The sequence below is a fragment of the Leptonychotes weddellii genome, chromosome 6, assembly GCF_054177405.1.
Source record: "Leptonychotes weddellii isolate Sample4059 chromosome 6, ASM5417740v2, whole genome shotgun sequence".
Taxonomy (NCBI): domain Eukaryota; kingdom Metazoa; phylum Chordata; class Mammalia; order Carnivora; family Phocidae; genus Leptonychotes; species Leptonychotes weddellii.
In genome coordinates this window covers 87,627,909-87,647,711 of record NC_138374.1, presented here as the reverse complement: position 1 = coordinate 87,647,711, position 19,803 = coordinate 87,627,909, and the positions used below count along the sequence as shown (strand labels likewise).

General features: G+C 37.3%; 2 protein-coding genes and 1 non-coding gene across 10 annotated transcripts in view; 1 reads left to right on the top strand and 2 right to left on the bottom strand.

The window, feature by feature from the left end:
* The window catches only part of CCDC181 (coiled-coil domain containing 181), a 42,256-nt gene extending 29,039 nt beyond the window's left edge, over positions 1-13,217 (top strand). For 7 of the 8 annotated variants that reach the window (XM_006739757.3, XM_081824553.1, XM_081824552.1 and 4 more), the window contains 2 exons: positions 6,731-6,885; positions 8,639-13,217. In XM_006739757.3, coding sequence (XP_006739820.1) covers positions 6,731-6,885; positions 8,639-8,798 — 315 coding nt within the window. In that variant the 3' untranslated portion in view covers positions 8,799-13,217. The remainder of the gene's footprint in view (positions 1-6,730; positions 6,886-8,638) is intronic. The other variant, XM_081824551.1, reaches the window with a different exon arrangement.
* The window catches only part of BLZF1 (basic leucine zipper nuclear factor 1), a 24,848-nt gene continuing 17,829 nt past the window's right edge, over positions 12,785-19,803 (bottom strand). Inside the window, exons 6-7 of the mRNA XM_081823182.1 lie at positions 18,513-18,754; positions 12,785-14,128 (exon numbers count right to left, since the gene is read on the bottom strand). Of these exons, the coding sequence (XP_081679308.1) occupies positions 13,943-14,128; positions 18,513-18,754 (428 nt within the window). The 3' untranslated portion in view covers positions 12,785-13,942. The remainder of the gene's footprint in view (positions 14,129-18,512; positions 18,755-19,803) is intronic.
* LOC115943087 (small nucleolar RNA U13) lies at positions 18,853-18,954 on the bottom strand. The gene has a single exon (XR_004077688.1). It is a non-coding gene; the product is annotated as a small nucleolar RNA U13 (small nucleolar RNA).

Below are 19,803 nucleotides of genomic sequence, written 5' to 3'. Positions count from 1 at the left end.
TGGGGGGGGGGCGGGGGGATTGGTTAACCCGGTGATGGGTATTAAGGAGGGCACGTACTGCATGGAGCACTGGGTGTTATACGGAAACAATGGATCGTGGATCACCACATCAAAAACCAATGATGTATTGTATGGTGACTAACATAACGTAATAAAATTTAAAAAAAAAGATGAATTTATTGTCATCATGTTGCCTGTGAAGACCTTGTTTTTATAGATTGTCCCTGTAAATTTCTGTTGTATATCACTCTTGGGGTCTTTCTCCTTTTATAGAACCCCCTTAACATTTCTTGCAGGGCCGGCTTAATGGTCACATATTCTTTCAGTTTCTGCTGGTCTTGGAAGCTCTGCATCTCTCCATCCATTCTAAATGACAGCCTTGCCGGATAAAGTATTCTTGGCTGCATGTTCTTCTCATTTAGTACCCTGAATATATCTTGCCAGGCCTTTCTGTCTTGCCAGGTTTCTGTGGATAGGTCTGACATTATTCTGATGTTCCTCCCTCTGTACATAAGGAATCTCTTCTCCTTAACTGCACTTAAGATGGTTTCCTTGGTTCTAAGGTTTGCGAGTTTTACTATTACGTGCTGGGGTGTTCGCCTGTTTTCCTTGATCTTGGGAGGGGTCCTCTCTGCCTCTAGGACACGAATGTTTGTTTCATTCCCCAGATTAGGGAAGTTCTCTGCTACAATTTGCTCAAATATATCTTCTAGTCCTCTCTCTCTCTCCACACCTTCAGGGATACCAATAATTCTGACATTGGAATGTTTCATGGTGTCACTTACTTCTCTGATTCTATTTTCATGGATTCTGAGTTTTTTCCCCCTGGCCTCCTCTTTTCCCTTTTTGTCTATTAATTGGTCTTCTAGGTCACTAATATGTTCTTCTGCCTCGCTTACCCTAGCTGTTAAATTATCTAGATTAGATTGGATCTCATTGATAGCATTTTTAAGTTCTGCGAATTCAGCTTTCATTTCTGTCCTTAGAGACTCTGTGTTGCCATTAATTGATTTCTCCATTCTGGCTATTGTCTTCACAATTGCTAGCCTGAATTCCATCTCCAACATCTTAGTTATATCTGAATCCATTTGTAAATCTGTGGCATAAGTCATAGTCTCTGAGTCTTTCCTATTTTGGGGGTTCCTAGTCATTCTGTTGAGGGAATGTATGGAGTCCAAATTATTGACTGCACCCCAAACAAGATGTACCTGTTTTATAGGGACCTTAGGGTTGTGGCCTCTTGTTCTCCCATCCTGTCTTCTGGGGGAGGGGCCTGCTGCGCTGTTACTCAGACAACCCTATTTGTGCAGAGTTGCCCTGCCCCCTGTGGCGGGGGATGGGCTCAGTGAAAACCGGTTTTTTGGGGCTTTTCTTCTCTGGCGGCTTTCCCTGGTGGCTCTCTGCGTCTCTTCCGAGAGTCAGAGCAGAAGAGACCTTTTCCAACCCTCTGCCTCAGAGCAGAGAGATCGCAGTCTGTTCTTCAGTGAGCTCTCCAGGCCACACTGTCTCCATTTCTGTCTATGCTGATATAAACTGCAGCATCCTGGGTTGTGCGCCTCTCAGCAGTGCTCCCAGTCCTCACCTCCAGGTGGGGGCACATCTCTGCCCTTTGTTGCTTCTAAAACCGCCAGCCGCCCCCAGTTTGCACGCGTGGCCCTGCTGCTCTGGTTTCTGTCTAAAGTCCTTTCCCCACCACTACCGGTCTGTGAGTCTGTGTCCCGTTCCCAGCACGGGAGGCTATAGCTCACCGGTGGTGTAGGACCCTCACGGCCAGGCTTCCTTCCGCTGCCATTTATCCTCCGATATCTGCCCGTGGAATCACGGCTCCCCGCTTCGTATCTCGAAACCAACCACCTGCGATATTCTGTTTGTAGAGATCCAGCTCTATCTTCTTACATCTGAGGCTGATTTCATGGGTGTTCAGAGTGGTCTGGTAGATATCTAGCTCAATTCTGGGGACCGGTTGAAATAGGGTCCCCTACTCCTCCCCCATCTTTTCCCCCTCTCTGCCATTATTTTTACAATTTTTTTGGGGGGGGGCTCCATTTTCTTGCTCTTTTTATTCTGGAAGTCCAATTTCACATACATTAGAAGACTTGCTATTATTTCACATGTTACTAAGGTTCTGTTAAAATTAAAATTAAAAAGTTAAAAATATTTTTCTTTGTTCAGTTTGCATAATTTCTATTGATCTGTCTTTGGGCATTGACACTTTTTTCTGCTGCATCCAGTTTACTATTAAGCCCATTCATAGAGTTTAGGTTGTTTTTTGTTTAAGTTTACATTCTTGTGTCTGTGATGTAAGTCTTTTTCTTTTTTAGCTTTCCTGAGGTATAATTGACAAAATTGTAAGATATTTAAAGTGTACATGAGAATTTGATACACATATACATTGTGAAAGGATTCTCCCCATTAAATTGATTAACATGTCTGTCACTTCACATATTTACTCCTTTTTTCTTTTGGTAAAATATTAAGTTCTACTCTCTTGGCAAATTTCAGTTATATAATACAGTGTAATCAACTATAGTCACAATGTTAATCACTAGATCCTCAGACATTTTTCATCTTACAGCTGCAAGTTTGTACCCTTTTACCAACCTGTCCCTATTTCTCCCACTCCTCAGCCCCTGGTATCCAGGCTTGCTTGCTTGCTTGCTTGCTTCCTTCCTTCCTTCTTTCCTTCCTTCCTTCCTTCCTTCTTTCCTTCCTTCCTTCCCTCTCTCCCTCCATCCCTCCCTTCCTCCCTCCCTCTCTTTTTTGATAATAGCTATCCTAACAGTAGCTCATGGTCATTTTGATTTGCATTTCCCTGATAATTAGAGGTACTGATGGTTTTTTCATGTTGCCTAATTGGATATGTGGTTTACACATATTTTCTCCTATTCCACAGGTTGTCTTTTCATTTTGTTGAAGGTTTCCTTTGCTAAGCAGAAGCTTTTGTTTGTCCTCTCACTTGCTTATTTTTGTTTATGTTGCCTTTGCTGTCAAATCCAAAAAAAAATTATTTCTAAGAACAATATCAAGGAGCTTATTCTAATGTTTCCTTTTAGGAGTTGTTCAGGTTACACTCAAGTCTTCAATTCATTTTGAGTTATTTTTATATAGTGTATGGTAGAGGTCCATTTTCATTCTTTTGCATGTGGTAATCCAGTTTTCCCAAATCGATTAATTGAAGAGACTATCCTTTTCCCATTGTTTATTTTTTGTAACTTTGTTAAAATTAATTTACCATGTACACATGAGGTTATTTCTGAGCTCTCTCTTCTGTTACATTAATCTATGCATTATATTTTTATGTTAATACCATACAAGTTTTTGTTTTGGCTTAATATTTATTTTGTCTTATATAAGTATAGTTACCCCTGCTCTTTTTTAGTTTCTATTTACGTGGAATATCTTTTTCCATCTCTTTAATTTCAGTTTATATGTGTCCTAAAGCTGAATTTAGTCTCTTTAGGCAGCATGTAGTCGGGACTTGTTTTTATATCCATTCAGCTTTAGTCCATTTACATTAAAGTAGTTATTGATAGGTATGGAAGTACTATTGCCATTTTGTTAAATGTTTTCTGGTTGTTTTGTAATTACTTTGTTCCCTTGTTCTGCTCTTATTCTTTTCCTTTGTGAGTTGGTGATTTTCTGTAGTGGTATGCTTTGATTCTTGCTCTTTATCTTTTGTGTATCTACTATATGTTTTTGCTTTATGATTACCGTGAGACTCTCATAAACACCTTGTATTTGTAACAGTCTGTTTTGGTTATAGTTATTTTTAATACTTTTATCTTTTAACCTTCATACTAGAGTTCTAAATGATTTACCTACCACCATTACATTAGGGTGTTATTAACTCTATATTTATTTTTGCCAGTGAGTTTTATACTTTCATATATTTTTTGCTACTAATTAGCATCCTTTTCTTTCATTACAACATTTCTTCTAAGGCATTTGAGTGGTGATGAATACCTTTGGCTTTTGTTTGTCTGAAAAGCTCTGATTTCCCCTCAATTCTGCTGGACATCTGTGCCAGGTAGTGTATTTTTGCAGGCTAAATGGAAGCCAGGCCCTCTGGCACAGCTGGGAAGGTATGTGGCTAAGCCCTTTCCAAGGAGAAACTGGGAGATGGGTGTTTTTTCCTGTTTCATCTGCACTGAGCCCAGGTGTATATCTGCAGGGCGATATTCCTTTGCCCATTAAGATCTACTTATTTGATTGCTACCATCTTGTGGTACTCATGAATGGAAGTTCCAGTGGCTATCAGAACCAGGTGACCTAGGAACCTGTTCTTTGGGTGCAGCCATAAAAATTTGGGTACAGCAGATGTTTGTAAATGTCCTTCATGGGAGATACTGGCTACTTAGAGCAGGTTACAGGGAGACAGCAGCAGAGGTGTCAACAGCCTTCTTGGTCCTTGGGGATGATGAAAGCTAGCCTTTAGAGGCATTCTAAATTAGAAGCCTGACCCTCAAGCAGCAGTTTTTCAAGTGTGCCGATGGACCTCTTCCAGGAAAAGAATGGGAGATGGACGTTTTTACCTATTCTTTCTTTTTTTTTTTTTTTTTAAGATTTTATTTATTTATTTGACAGAGAGAGACACAGTGAGACAGGGAACACAAGCAGGGGGAGTGGGAGAGGGAGAAGCAGACTTCCCGCAGAGCAGGGAGCCCGATACGGGGCTCGATCCCAGGACCCTGGGATCATGACCTGAGCCGAAGGCAGACGCTTAACGACTGAGCCACCCAGGCGCCCCTTACCTATTCCTTCTGCTGAATTCTGGGATGATAGCCAGTTAAGAACTCCTTCTTTGTGTATTACTGTGACCACTGCTTGAAATACGCTGTCTCCAGATACCTGATAACTTACTCCCTCACTTTCTGTCTACATACCACCTTTCTCCTCATCTAGAATAACACTGCCCAATACAACTTTCTGGGATGATGGGAATGCTCTATATCTGCATTGTCCAATAAAGTAGTCACTAGCCACGATGTGGCTCTTAAGCACTTGAAATGTAGCTAATGTGACTGAAGTACTGAATTTTTAACTTTAAATAGCTACATGTGGCTAGTGGTCACTGTATTGGACAGTGCAATCATAGAATATATGAGAGAGGGAACTTTGTTTTTTCACTGATGCAACCCAGTACCTACGTGCCTGCAGATACTCTGTCGTAGATACTCTGTAAATATCTGCTAAATGAATAAATGAATAGAGATACCAATCAATCCTGTTCACCTCTGAATCCTTGCCTCTTTTGATCTATAATTCCAGAATGAACACTTTTTGGTCATCTCCAGCCATTCCCAGACTTCTAGGTGTTCGGCAATGATCCTTTAGGTCATCCATGGGTTATCTTCAGACTTCAGCATTGTACATCAAAGATCCTAGATTACATAAATTTTATAAATTAAACTGGAACATACTTGGCAATGTGAGTAATAGATAAAGGAAAAACCAGGGGCACCTGGGTGGCTCAGTCAGTTAAGCGTCTGCCTTCGGCTCAGGTCATGATCCCAGGGTCCTGATATCGAGCCCCACTGGGAGCCTGCTTCTCCCTCTCCTCCCCCATCATGCTCTCTATCTCTTGCTCGCTATCTCTGTCTCTCTCTCTCAAATAAATAAAATCTTAAAAAAAAAAAAAAAAGGAAAATGCAAGATGTAGGAAATGGTCCTCTACCATCGAGCTTCTCTTTAGGCAAAGTATTAAATGAATGCATCCTTTCCTTTGTGTTTTAGCCAGGCATCAAAATAATGAGGCATGCTTTCCCCTAGCCCCAAATCTGTCCCTTTGCTCTCTTTATTCTCCCAAATAAGAGCTCTTTCAACTTTTGAAAATTCTCTGAAGATAGTATCCATCATGAAGTTCTAGGAACCATACAATAAGCTACTCCCATTAGCTTTTACTTACGACAAAATCAGCATGGTTCTTATGAGAAAATTTTTATGGCTGCAAATCCTTATGGCCACCCTCCATAAGAGTGATTACATTTTGGAGATGGGCTTGGCAGTTAGATGCTCTTACAAGTTAAAAAGAAAGGTAGAGGGCGCCTGGGTGGCTCAGTTGGTTAAGCGACTGCTTTCGGCTCAGGTCATGATCCTGGAGTCCCTGGATGGAGTCCCGCATCGGGCTCCCTGCTCGGCAGGGAGCCTGCTTCTCCCTCTGACCCTCCCCCCTCTCATGTGCTCTCTCTCTCTCATTCTCTCTGTCTCAAATAAATAAATAAAAAAAAATCTTAAAAAAAAAAAAACAAAGGTAGAATTTAAAAGAAAGGATGAATAATAGAAGTGTTGGATCATTAGCTTTCAAACTGCATTCCAGGGAGCTCCTTCAGGAATTGTTACAAAGACCTCAACTCCATTCATATTATCTATCCCAATCCTTCTTCAAGCCCGTTTTATTTTTTTGTGCCATTGTAAAAAATTATTTTGTCAAAGAGCTCCTCATTGAGAAGTTTGTAAATCGCTGTAAAAACGCTTTTCATTTATTGATTACCTCAATAAGTTTTGAAAGATGCCAGATGGCAGTGAATTCAGTGTTGAATTTTCTGACAGAGGTCAATGTGTGTTGCTGGTTCAAAGGTGATATAATTTGATTAGATACTAGGAGTACAGGGAGTGAGGTTGGCATTATTATGAAAAATTGATGAGTGGAACATGTATTCTTGTACGGTCCTATAGGCAGGGCCTCAAAAAGTAGTTTTAGTTTATTTACAAAGCTTGTTTTTGTAATTAGCAGGAAAACAGAGATCCACAACAAGCTTTTCGATTATGGCTTAAAAAAAAGCATGAAGAGCAGTTGAAAGAAAGAAAGACAGAAGAACTACGAAAGCAAGAGGAATGCTTATTCTTCCTTAAAGGAACAGAGGGCCGCGAGCGGGCCTTTAAACAGTAAGTTCCAGGCCAGAGATGCTTCCCCTCTCCTCACAGTCCTTTCAGAGAGCTCGGTAGTCAATAAAGCTTGAAAATAAACCCCACAAAATATTTTATCTCTTATATTACATATCTATTCAATTGTAAATCCACACTTTTAAAAGTGTGTGAGAAAATTCTTTAGCTCCATATTTTGCATAATACCTATATACCATTCTTTCTTTCTTCAAGATATTTTCAATACCAAAATTATTTTATATTTTACCTGTCTGGTAACCTTTGATAGCCTACCATTTATTTGTTATTTTGTTCATTTTTTAGAGAAATGGGCCAAAGATAATGTACAGCTAATTCCTACATAGTCCTCAGAAAAACTGAATAAAGGGTCGCATTTCCCAAGAAATATTTTTCTATAAAGAAATTCAGGCTGAGAAGAAAGATCTGTATAGACCAAATTGAAAAAGAGATTTGGGCACACATTATGGTAGTTTAAGGCAAACCTGATCTTTTCAGTTACCTGGTTAAGACTTTATATTACCTGGTTAATTGTGAGGAAACAGACCTGGTTTCATAATTTTGCCAGTAACCCTTGGGAGAGGTAGTGAATATTGAATCCAGTTGCTTTAAGTTCCTTTCTTTCTTTCCTATCTTTTTCTTTCTTTGTTTCTTTGCTTCTTTCTTCCTTTTTTTTTTCTTTTTAAACATATATAAATATTATAAGAGAAGCAGTAAATGTGCATTGTGGAAATGGAGGGGGAAAAAGTCACATTTTCATCACCTAGAAATCACTGTCAGTACCTTAGTCCATATCTTTTAGATATTTCTCTGTACATTATAATTTTAAAATATAAATTGAGATCATATGTATATACTATTCTGTAATCTGCTTATTTTTATTAATAATCTCATCTAGTATCCAGCCCATAATTATATTTTCCCAGTGGACCCCTAAATGATTACAGTTAATTTGCTCAAACTAGTGTCCAATTTGGGACCACACAACATTGGCTTATGATGTTAAGTCTCTTCTATTCTGATACATTTAGTTGTTTAGGGTTATTTCTGAAAACAAATGTATATATACACATGTGCACCGCATACACTTTCATATGTGTATGTACAGTTATTTTTGAGTTATTTTACCTAAGCAAGGTGTATAGATTTAAATTTGTTTGAATGTTGATTTTTCCTCCTCCTTTTTTGGGTGTTTTTTTATGCTTAGGCTTATATTTCCATTTTAAAGAAGAACTGTTTTATGCAGTAAAAAGCAAGAACACATTAGTGTCCCTACCAACAAGAGCAAAGCAACATTTCTGCATGCTGGGATTCTTAACCTAATTGAGTCATGTTTTGGAATACAGTTAGTTGTAAAAAATAAGTTAATTGGAATCTATCAAATACTTGATAGATTTTCTATGCTTAGATAGATTTTCTATGCTTAGAAAATCATATTTAAACAAAAGAATAGGACCTATATCACATGTAAAATATTGTGTTTATTACTCAAAACTCAGGTTTTTTTTTTTAGTTGGCAGTCTCATTTTAAGACAAACTTAATTTTAAGTATTTGATTGCAAATGTGACTGTTTCCTTGTGTGAGCTTAGGGGGTAAACCTGAAATTTTCATTAGTACTTTAATAATTTTTTCTTTGTGACTACAGCATTTCAATGTAAAGAAATTCAACTTCCTTTAATAGTCTGTAGCAATAACTTTATAGCAAGAAGAGTATTCACGTTGATACTCACCAGATCTTATCATATCTTTCTACAGATGGTTGCGAAGGAAACGGATTGAAAAACTAGTCGAGCAAGAAGCTGCCAGAGAAAGAACTAGACAGCTCCGACTAGAAGCAAAGCATTCTAAACAATTGCAGAGCCACCTATATATGTCAGAAGCCAAATCTTTTCGTTTTACTGATCATTATAACTGAAAGTATCTATTAAGTACTTCATTTGGAAGCTGCTATCCTCAAAATTTTGGTTATCATTTCTTATGGTCTATGTGCTTTGGTCATACTCTAAATTATGGAAATGCTTTTTATCTTTTGGTGATACAGTGAATTTTTTTTTTTTTAATACTAAACAAAATAAATTTCTTCTCTCGCAGTATTGTATTGTGTTATACCATCTCATAGTCCATGCAACAAACTGAACAATAAATTAACTCTAGATTCCTTTACTTCTAAATTATTTTAGCATTTCTAGCTGGAAAGAACACAAGAAAGGAACAGATTTCTATTTTTAGTTTCTATTATTAAAAAAAGATCACAGTAGATCATTTCATGGAGCTGAAGGTGTGACCTCTTAAACAAGCCTTGTTCAAGGCCTTATACAAAATCCCATCTATGACAACTTTGAATTTGAATAGCTGTGGAAAGCTAAGAAATAGGGTAGGCTTACTTTCTCTGTTCTTTAAAAAAAGAAGATAGTAACAATTATGCATCCAATTTTGCTATATTACAAAATTAACTAGCTCTTATTGAGAGTTTATAATGTGCATGGTATTAAGTGCTTTACATAATTTGATACAATCCTTATAACAACCCTATTGGTCTTGTTTTGCAGATGAAGAAACTAAAGTATAGAAGGAGCAGTTTGCTCGCAGACTCTGATCTGTATAATTGCAAAATTCTTTCTTTTAGGCATATTATAAAATTTACAAACATTGGTAGATATTGTGAAATATTTAAGACTATACAGGAATCTGGTGTGTGGAGGAACAGTATCCTTGATATGTGTAAAGGCATTTAAAGGGTGGAAAACAAAGGTAAACATTACAAGTGTGATGGAGACTGGAGAATCACTGCAGGAGTTCTGTTAAAGCCTCAGAAGACAAGGTTCTTATCAACTGGGTATTTGTACCTTAATCACTTGACCCTAAATGAGAAAACAGAATTATTCAATCCTGTCTCAACTTCTTATAGCACTTTCAGCATACATCAGACAATTTAACGTTTCATTATAACTAGTCTTGTGTTGTTTAAAGTTATCTTTAATAATGAGAACTAATTTGACATTTAAATATTCCACAACATTTTTACAAAAAAGGCTGTGGGAATTTTGATAGAGATGCAGTGAATGTATAGATTGTTTTGGGTAGTACTGTCATTTTAATAAAATTGTCTTCTAATCCATAACACAGGATTTCTTTTCATTTAGTGCAACAAAATTTTGCAGTTTCACTGTACAGGTCTTTCACCTCCTTGGTTAAATTCATTCGCAAATATTTTCTTCTTTTGGATTCTACTGCCAATGGAATTATCTTCTTAATTTGCTTTTAGGTTGTATATTCAAAATCAAACACAAATGAATTTTGTGCATTGATAGATACTGTGTAACTTCACTGAATTTATCAGCATCAGTTTTTTTTTTTTTTTGTAAATTCCTTGGAATTTTCTATACATAGGATAATATCACCTGCAAATTGAGATAGTTTTACTTCTTCCTTAACAAATTGGATTCCTTAAAAAAAAAAAAAAAAAAACAAATTGGATTCCTTTTCTTTCTTTCTTGACTGATTACTTTGGCTAAGATTTCCAGTATAATGTAGAATAGTAGTGGTGAAAGTGAGCATTCTTGTCTTGATCTTAGGAGGAAAGCTTTTAGTCTTTCACTATTGAGTATGATATTAGCTGTGGGGTTTTCCATAAATGCCCTTTATGAAGTTGAGGAAGTTCTATTCTTATTCCTCTATTTTACTTATTCCTATTCTTTGATCCCCTATTTTTCTGAGTGTTTTTATCATAAAAGGGTGCTGGATTTTATCAAATGCTCTTCCTGTATCAAGTGAAATGATCACATGGTTTTCCTCTTTTGTTCTATTACATATGTGTATGTGTGTGTGTGTATATTACATTGATTTTCTTATGTTGAACTATCCTTGCATTCCTGAGATAAATACCACTTGGTCATGGTATATAATCCCTTTTCTATGCTATTGCCAGTAATTTGTTAGGAATTTTTTTATCTATATTCATACAAATATATGGTATTGGAAAGTTTTTTTTATTACTGATTTAATCTCTTTGTTATAGGCCTGTTCACATTTTGTTTTTTCTTGAGTCGGTTTTGCTAATTTGTGTATTTCTAGGGATTTGTCCATTTCATCTAGTTTGTTACAATTATTAAGTACAATTATTCCTTTCTTTTTCTTTTAACTTGAGGTTGGTAATAATTTCCCCACTTTCATTTCTGATTTTTGTTTTTTGCATCTTCTTTCTTTCTTAAGTCAGTCTGGCTGTAGGTTTGTCAATTTTGTGGATCTTTCTAAAGAACCAACTTTTGATTTCCTTGATACTGTTTTTCTGTTCTCTATTTTTCTCTCTGCTCTAATTTTGATTTCCTTCCTTCTGATAGCTTTGGGCTTAGCTTGCTCTTTTTTTCCTAGTTCCTTATGGTATAATGTTAGGTTGTTGATTTAAGATCTTTTTTTTTTATTTAGTAACTATTATTACTATTACTGACACTCTTAAACCAACCATTGCAGAAGTGTGCCATTAGTTTGTGGTTATGAGTGTATGCACAATTTTTTTGTGTGTGATTATATATATATATATATATAACTTCCCATTTTGACCATTTTTTAAGTGTATAATTAAGTGGCATTAAGTATATTCATACTGTACAACCATCACCACTTTCCATCTCCAGAATTTTTCATCACCCCAATGGAAAGTCTGTATCTATTAAAAACTCTCCATTCTGGGGACACCTGAGTGGCTTAGTTGGTTAAGCGTTTGCCTTCAGCTCAGGTCATGATCCCAGGGTCCTGGGATCAAGTCCCACATCAGGCTCCTTGCTCAGCAGAGAGCCTACCTCTCCCTCCGCCTGCTGCTACCCCCTGCTTGTGCTGACAAATAGATAAAATCTTCAAAAAAATAAAAATAGAAAATAAAAACTCTCCATTCGTCCTTTCCTTGACCCCCGTAACCACTGTTCTACTTTCTGTCACTATGAATTTGATTGTTTCCTGTACCTACACTATTTGTCCTTTCGTTTCCAACTTATTTCTTCAGTGTAATGTATTAAAGGTTCATTTATGCTGTAGCATATATCAGATTTTCATTCCTTTTTAAGGATAATATTCCATTGCATGTGTACACATTTTGTTTATGCATTCATCCATCAAAGGACACCTGTGTTACTCCCACCTTTTGGCTACTGTGATTAATGGTGCTGTGAACACTGGTATAAAAATCTCTATTTGGGTCCTTGCTTTCAATTCTTTTGGGTATCTACTTAGAAGTGGAATTGCTGGATTATACGGTAATTGTATGTTTAATTTTTTGAGGAACTACCATACTGACTCCAACAGTGGTTGCACCATTTTACATTCCCACCAGCTATGCACAAGAGTTCCAATTCCACATCCTTATCGACACTCATTATTTTCCTTCCTTGATAACAGCCATTGTAATGGGCATGAAGTGTTATCAGTTTGCATTTCCTTAATGATTAGTGCTGTGGAGAATCTTTTGATACACTTATTGACTATTGTCAATATCTTTTTTAAGAGAAATTTCTCATGTTCTTTTCCCATTTTTTAATAAGGTTGTTTGATTTTTGGTTGCTGAATTGTAGATCCTTTATTCTAGACACTAGACCCTTATAAACCATATAAGTTGCAAATATTTTCTCCATTCTGTAGGTTGCCTTTTCATTCTGTGGATAGTGTCCTTTGGTGTACAAATGTTTTTAATTTGGATGAAGTTCAATTTATCTGTTTTTTTCTTTTGTTGTCTGTGCTCCTGGTGCCATATCCAAGAAATCATTGCCAAATCCAATGTCATGAAGATTTTCCCCTATGTTTTTTTCTAAGTTTTATACTAAGTAAACCCAAAGGAAAGGCTGAAGAATCAATTATAAATAGTATAAGTTAGATGAAGACTTGAAAAGCACATTAAATCAATATTCAAAATAAAGAATGTAGAGAAATTTATTGCCATTTCAAAGTTTAACTTAGATGAATCAGACAAAAAACTCATTAGGTTGACATTAAAATATGTTTTTTCACCAGATTTGTCTTTAGATTTCTCTTTTAATAGGCAATTCTGCAACTAATATAGTGTAATTTGGTATAAACATACTGTGGATATTTTAAAAGGCTTATAAAAGGGTGTTTTATGATGGTCCATCATAAACAAACAATAATATATATTAATATAAATTAATAATGGATTGCATTTGGAGTTTGTACAATGTTCTAGAAGGATCCTACTTTCTCATTTTATATCAAATTGGATATTCCTATTGTGCTGCATTTGTCAAAATGAGCTCAGTAAAATCTATTTCTTTTATATATGTAAAGTTGTATCCATTCGAACTATGGAATTCCCCACATAAAACCAACATGAGAATACGTTTTGCTGAAACACTTGATAATGTGGCTATAAAATACTTATAATTTTCCTAACATATAGCATTTAGTTTTAAAATATTAGTCCCTTCACCCATAGTATTTCCACAAGCTGCCTTTGTAGTCCAAAATAAATCACCAAAAAGGGAACGGACACTCCCTTCACCCATCCCCCTGCCAGCTATTATTCCTTTAGAGTGGGGGCCAGAAAAATTTTCCTGTAAAGGGCCAGATAGGATATTTTAAGTTTTGCAGGCCAAACAAGCCCTGTTGCATCTATTCAATTCTGCTGTAGTGCCAAAAAAACCCAAACCCAACAACCATAGACAACAGTAAATGAATGGCTGTAGCTGCATATGACCCACCCTGCATTAGAGTACCACAATTAAATCTGCTCATGTTAAACACACAGCAAGATATAACTTAGGGCCTAAAATAAAGGTAGGATCTTTTTCTTTCAGAGTCCTTTAGGAAAAGTATCATGTATGCCTGGAAAGTATCATCTACTTTAAATATATCTACACGGTTTCATTCTTTTCTTATCCTGAGGTATTTATTAAGAAAGAGTAATCTGTGGTCCAGTACATGAAACATTGTTGGGGATATATATTACTTAAATAGAAAGTGACATTCTACCATTGTAAGAACTCCAGCTCCCAAATAATAATGACTCTTGGGTAAGAAGCAAGGGCCTGTAGCATGCCTCCAACATATTGAATGTTAAAGGACAATAAGTTCTCCCTGGCAGTGATTGCAGCAATTGAAAGTTATATTTTCATATCTAGTATAGGGATGAAATCGTCCAATATTTTTCTTTGTAGCAAGTAAGGCAGTTGGTGAAGACTCAGAAAATGGATTATCAGGTGAGCTTTCTGTACAGGTAACTGGATCCAAAATGCGTAGAACCTAAGGAAAATAAGAAGTAATGTCAGATGTATGCCTTAGGGACTCTAAAAGCCCTTGGTTTTATTGATGTAAAACTACCTATAAAGCCCCATTTCATTAATATGTAACTACCATAAAAAATAACATCTCAGTGATGAGTTTGATTGGTTAGAGAACTTATCCCTTTTCCAAAAAGCTCTAAATTTAACAATGACTATTATATTACCTAGGTTACCTATTTTTCAAAAATGATGAAATTAATGTTCTTTTATGGATATTGGTGAAAAAGCATGAAAACACAGAAAAAAATAAGGTTATATCAGTTCTACCTTAAGTGATGTCAATTTTTATCCTTAACCAAAAAACACCCACCACCTCCCCTCTATGGATCTTTCATTCAACTGCCTGGAATCAGGATTCTGCATTCTTTTAATGAAATCCTATTTCAAAGTTTTTAATTGATTGTAAAATCAATAGCTTTTCATTTCTCTATTTCTAATGTATATGCCATATTTTATGCTAACAATCATGTTCTTGTTTCTTGGATTTCATGGACACCATGCCTTCCTAATTCTTCTGCTCTGACTTGTTCTGCTGTTTCCCTGACTGAGACCCACAACATGAGGAACTGTTGGGTTGAAAAAAATGCTCCAATTAAGGGCAAAGATAACATGCTTGTTCAAAGCTCCTGTTTCTTATGTTTATATTCTCTCAACGATCATCCCATGAGGAGGATGGGTTATGGTGCAAATGAGGTAGGCACTACGGTTGGAAAGGAACTGTGAAAAGCAGCGGGGGAAAGAACTTTTTTTTTTAGGTAAGCTGATGCCTTACATAAGGAGCTTTCAGATATGGTTGGATATGCTTGTTTCTCTCACTCTCATGTTGTCCAGCAGTGTTTTTTCCTTCTAAGTTACTACCATACCCAAAGACTTACAGCTAATTTAAGAACATCCTGGCACTATTTAAGAGCCAGCATTCTATTTTAGGACCTCTGTTTTGCAAATATATTGAGGTTTTTTCCATTGAATTTTTGAGATCTTTCTATTTTTTGTAAAATTTGGTTGGGTGCTAGAGGGTATGGAAATACTCTCTATATGCTAGTACATTCTATGTCTGTAGAGAGAGAGAGAAAATACCGAAGGAGTACAGTGGAAGGAGACGGAGATACCAGTACAGACAGGTTTCTAGATTTTAGCCTGGAGGTAATGGGGAAGGATTTAAGCAGGGTACCTTTCAGAGAAATCATGCTGTACACAGTTGGAAGATAGGGGAAAGGGCAGGCATTAAAAGCAGACAAGGGAAGAACAAAGAAAGGGAGTTTACTGCAGTAATCTAGCTAAGAAATGATAACCTTGAAGCAATGGGCTGAAAGGCTCGAGAGACCCTAAGAAAGTAGGACTGTCAGTTATGTTCACTAAGAGAATGTGGTGGATAAAGGATCGGGAAAAGGGGATCTAGACCAAGCCCTGAGGATACCCAATATCGCACAGTAAAACAGAATGGTCAGAAAAAAGAGAAAAGCCAGGAGGGTGTGCAGTTACGGAAGCCAAGAGAAGGGAGTGTTTCAAGAAAGTTGGGGCAGTCAATTATACCACATGCTACTGGCAGCAACCAAGGAGGCAAGGACAGTTTCCCAACAAGGAGAACGAAAGGATAAACTCAACGAGCTTAGTTTCGGGTACTGATTCATTATGTAAATAGCTGAGCACCTACTATGTGTAAAGGATTACTATGCCAGACCTTGAGGAAACATAAAATACAGTCCTCACCCTTAAGGGGCTTACAGTTTGGGGGGGTGGGGAATCAAACAACTGCAATTTAACATGATAAAGAGCTACAATAGATAAATGCACAAAACACAATGGAAGCCTGGGGAAAGGACCCTCTAAGTTTGCCAGTGAGCTTCAGGGAGGGCTGATTCTTAAAGGCAGAGAGGTGTTGGGAGGGCGGTCTGGGCAGAAGTAAGTATGAACAGAGGCTTGAGATACAGTGGCACGTCTGTGCAGTGAGAAGTGGTTAACGCTGCTGGGATTTGAAGAGCAGGGGGTGGGGACACCTGGCTAATAACTTTGGGAAGAGAAGATGGAATAAAGATTTTAAAGCTTTCTATTCAATATGAAAGAATTGAGATTCCATAATGAGGGAGACTGGCATCTGTCTGAACAGGAGTACCAACACAAGTGGATTGACTTTTTCCTTTTTTTTGGACTGGCATTTTAAAAATAACTGTCTGGCAACAGAGGATGGTCTGGAGGTAGGTAAAAAGCAAGGGGTCAATACTGGTGAAGAGGCTACTGCAATAATTAAGGCTGGAGGGTAGGTGTGTGAACTTAGGAGAGGGTAAATTTACCCTCTTTTACAAATCCTATTTTTTACAGGATTTGTAAAACCAACAGGATTATGGGATGGAAGAAAATAAAATAAAAATGGTATCTACCATTTATTGAGAAATTACTATATATTAGAATCTGCTATGAGCTTTATATGCATTAATTTTATGAAATCCTTGAAACATCTATATAGTGGTATAGTTCACTAAGATAGGGAGTAGAAGAGAAGTGGGTTTTTTTCTTCTTTTTGAGGGGAGGGGAAATACAGATGTAAAAGCAAGGAGGAGAGAGGTTGTTCTATTTTTAGCTGTCTGAGATGTGCATATGGAGATGTCACGCTGCGTATGTCTCTTGAACCCAGAAAAAAATGTCTCAGTTGAAGTCCCAAGCATAAAACTACCGGGACTAGGATAGTCCCTAGAGAATCTAGGAAGTCTGTTATGAGAGGAAAGGCTCAAGAGTGGGCCTGAGAGGAGGATGCCTCACCCTCTGCCAAATTCTGAAAAAGAATGGTCAGAGAAGCAGTGAGTAGCCGGCCGTGTACAGTGTTGCAGAAACTAAGGGAGTCTGAAAAGCATGGGGAGCAGATTCCTATGGAACAACAACACTTAAAGGAGGAAAAAAGGTGATGAAGAAGAGTTCTGAGAGGGAGTAGGAGAGGGCCAAGAAAGAGTAAGGTCACAGAAGTCAAGGGGATATCAAGGAAGGAGTGCTGATACATAAAATATGGTAATAAAGTATTTCAACATTAATGACCTTTATACGAGCACGATTTGAGAACAGTGGAGCTGGAAGGCCACCGGGTAAGTGATGGCAGGACCTGAGGAACGGATGGTATGGGAGTACATACAAGTGTGCACAGTCTGTCCTAAGGTTCTCACCTATAAAGGTGATAAGGCCTTATCAGAGAACTTAGGATAGAGGGAAGATTTTTCTTTTTTAGATGGAAGACACCTGGGCGTGTTATAAGCCAAAGAAGAAAGAGCTGACAGACAGAAGGGATGCTCTGGGGAGGCCTGCTGAACCTGGAGGGGAGCTGAGCCTTGGAGAGGAGAGACACCTCTTCCAGTGAGAGAAATGTATATAAGACTGGTTGCCACACAGGTAGGCTTCTAGATGGCAAGTGGAACTTCGAAGAAATTTTCTGCCCCTGCCTTCTTTTTCTGTGAACTAGGAACCGAAATCATCTGCTGAATGTGAGGTCATAGTTTGACAAGTACAGAAACAAAGAAGGCAAGCAGCTGAACTGACAAAGGACTGAAGTGTTCAGGGTACCTGAGAGAAGGATGATAAGGGAAAAAGAGACCTAAGAATGAAATCTAGGCAAGCTACGGCAGGAAAAGAAGCCAGGAGAGTGAGCTGCTCAGATGAAAAAAAATGTAGCAATCAAGGGAATAAAAATTATGTGATCAGAATAAAGAATAGGGGCTGGAAAAAAAGTTGAGAGCACAGATCGTGGAGAGAGGTGTTGAGTTGATTTTAAAAGTGGAATAGTTCTGGTTAATGACAAAGCCTAAGATAGGGAGATAGGAGTCAGATACTGAAATGTATGGAGGTGACCTTGGCTGTGCCCGTATAACCAGGAGACCACAGCATTTGACAGCTCATCGGGATGAACCCTGAATTCACCCAGGACTGTAGGTACCAGGGGTACACTATTTGATTCTGCAGCATTTGGCACATTCATATCTATATATGGGTATTAACAAATAATTTCTGATGTCAGAAGTAATCTATTATCTACTCATGATTGTTGAATTAAAAATTCTACACTAATTTTCATATCACAATGAACTCAAGTACAAGATTATCACTGATTCAGTAGCTAAAAGACAGGCCCTTTCAAAACAACTAATTTGCTCCTTAAGGACAGAGTAAAAAATGTTTCAGGAATTAAAGCACGGATGAGGAAACAATTTTCTCCAAGATCACAAGCTCATTAGCATGAGAATCAGGTTTAGATCCCATAATTCCTAACTCCTAATGCCAAGCACTTTGCATTATAACATACCACCTTTGAGTAAGAGGACAGTCTTAGAAGTTCCACAGTCCAGAAAAGAGAAATATTTTACCGTTTCAGCCATTTTTTCTGCTGGGGTGCTGTAGAATTCAACCGTTGATGGAATCTTTTTTTGACCGTTAGTGCCAACATTTCCCAGAAGATGAGCATTTACAGCTTTTGCCAACTTGTGATTTTTTAATGCTAGTTCTGTTGTGGTGTGAGGCTGTGTACTAGGGTAGTAAGTTTGCTCTCTTCCCCACTGCAAGGACACCAGGAGCTCCTCCAATAATCTGCACAGAACACACAGGAACACTGAATATTAATAAGAGGATAAAACATGAAAAACAAGAATACTCAATAAATGAGAAACCTGAAATTCTTCACAAATCACATAGTATCTTTTTTTTTCACGTCAGAGGGGTAATGTACCGAGGTTGTAACAAGGTTTGAGGGAGATACGTCACACAACGGCGTGAACACCCAATCATCACGCTTATGAACTACAAAAGGATCTACATTGTATCTTTCTCCTATATCTTTTTCTCAGAGTTCAATAAATTGGGAATTCTGGTAAAATAAGACTACAGAAAGCATTTATATATTTATCAGGTAATTATCTGGAAGTCATTCAACAAACAGTACTTCCGACTGAGCCACCCAGGTGCCCCAAACAGTACTTTTTTTAGTTCTCATATTTTAGTACACGTAAAATATACTAATATACTCATCTAGTAGTAATAGGATTATTGATCTGACTTGTGTATCTATTATGTGTTTTTTCATGAGTTACATTAACGGATTTTTGAATGACAAACCAACTTACAAACCCTAGGATAAAATGTATTTGGCCATGATGTATAAGCATATATATATCTTCTTTTTATATATTGTTGGATTAGGACTTTTGCATCTATGTTCATTGGAAACACCGGTCTGTAGCTTTCTTGTAATATCTGTCTGGTTTTGGTATCAAGATAATGCTGCCTCATAAAGTCAGTTGGAAATTATTTCCTTCTCCTGTTTTCTAGAAGAGTTTTTGTAAATTTGGCTTTATGTTTTCCTTAGTTGTTTGCTAGTATCCTTCAGTAAATCCATTTATCCCTGGAGTTTTCTTTATTGAAAGGTTATTATTTTTTTTAATTTAACTTTATTTTATTAGGTTATGTTAGTCACCATACAATACATCATTAGTTTTTGATGTAGTGTTCCATGATTCATTGTTTGCATCTAACACCCAGTGCTCCATGCAATACGTGCTCTCCTTAATACCCATCACCGGGCTAACCCATCCCCCAACCTATCTCCCCTCTAAAACCCTGTTTGTTTCTCGGAGTCCATAGTCTCTCATGGTTCGTCTCCCC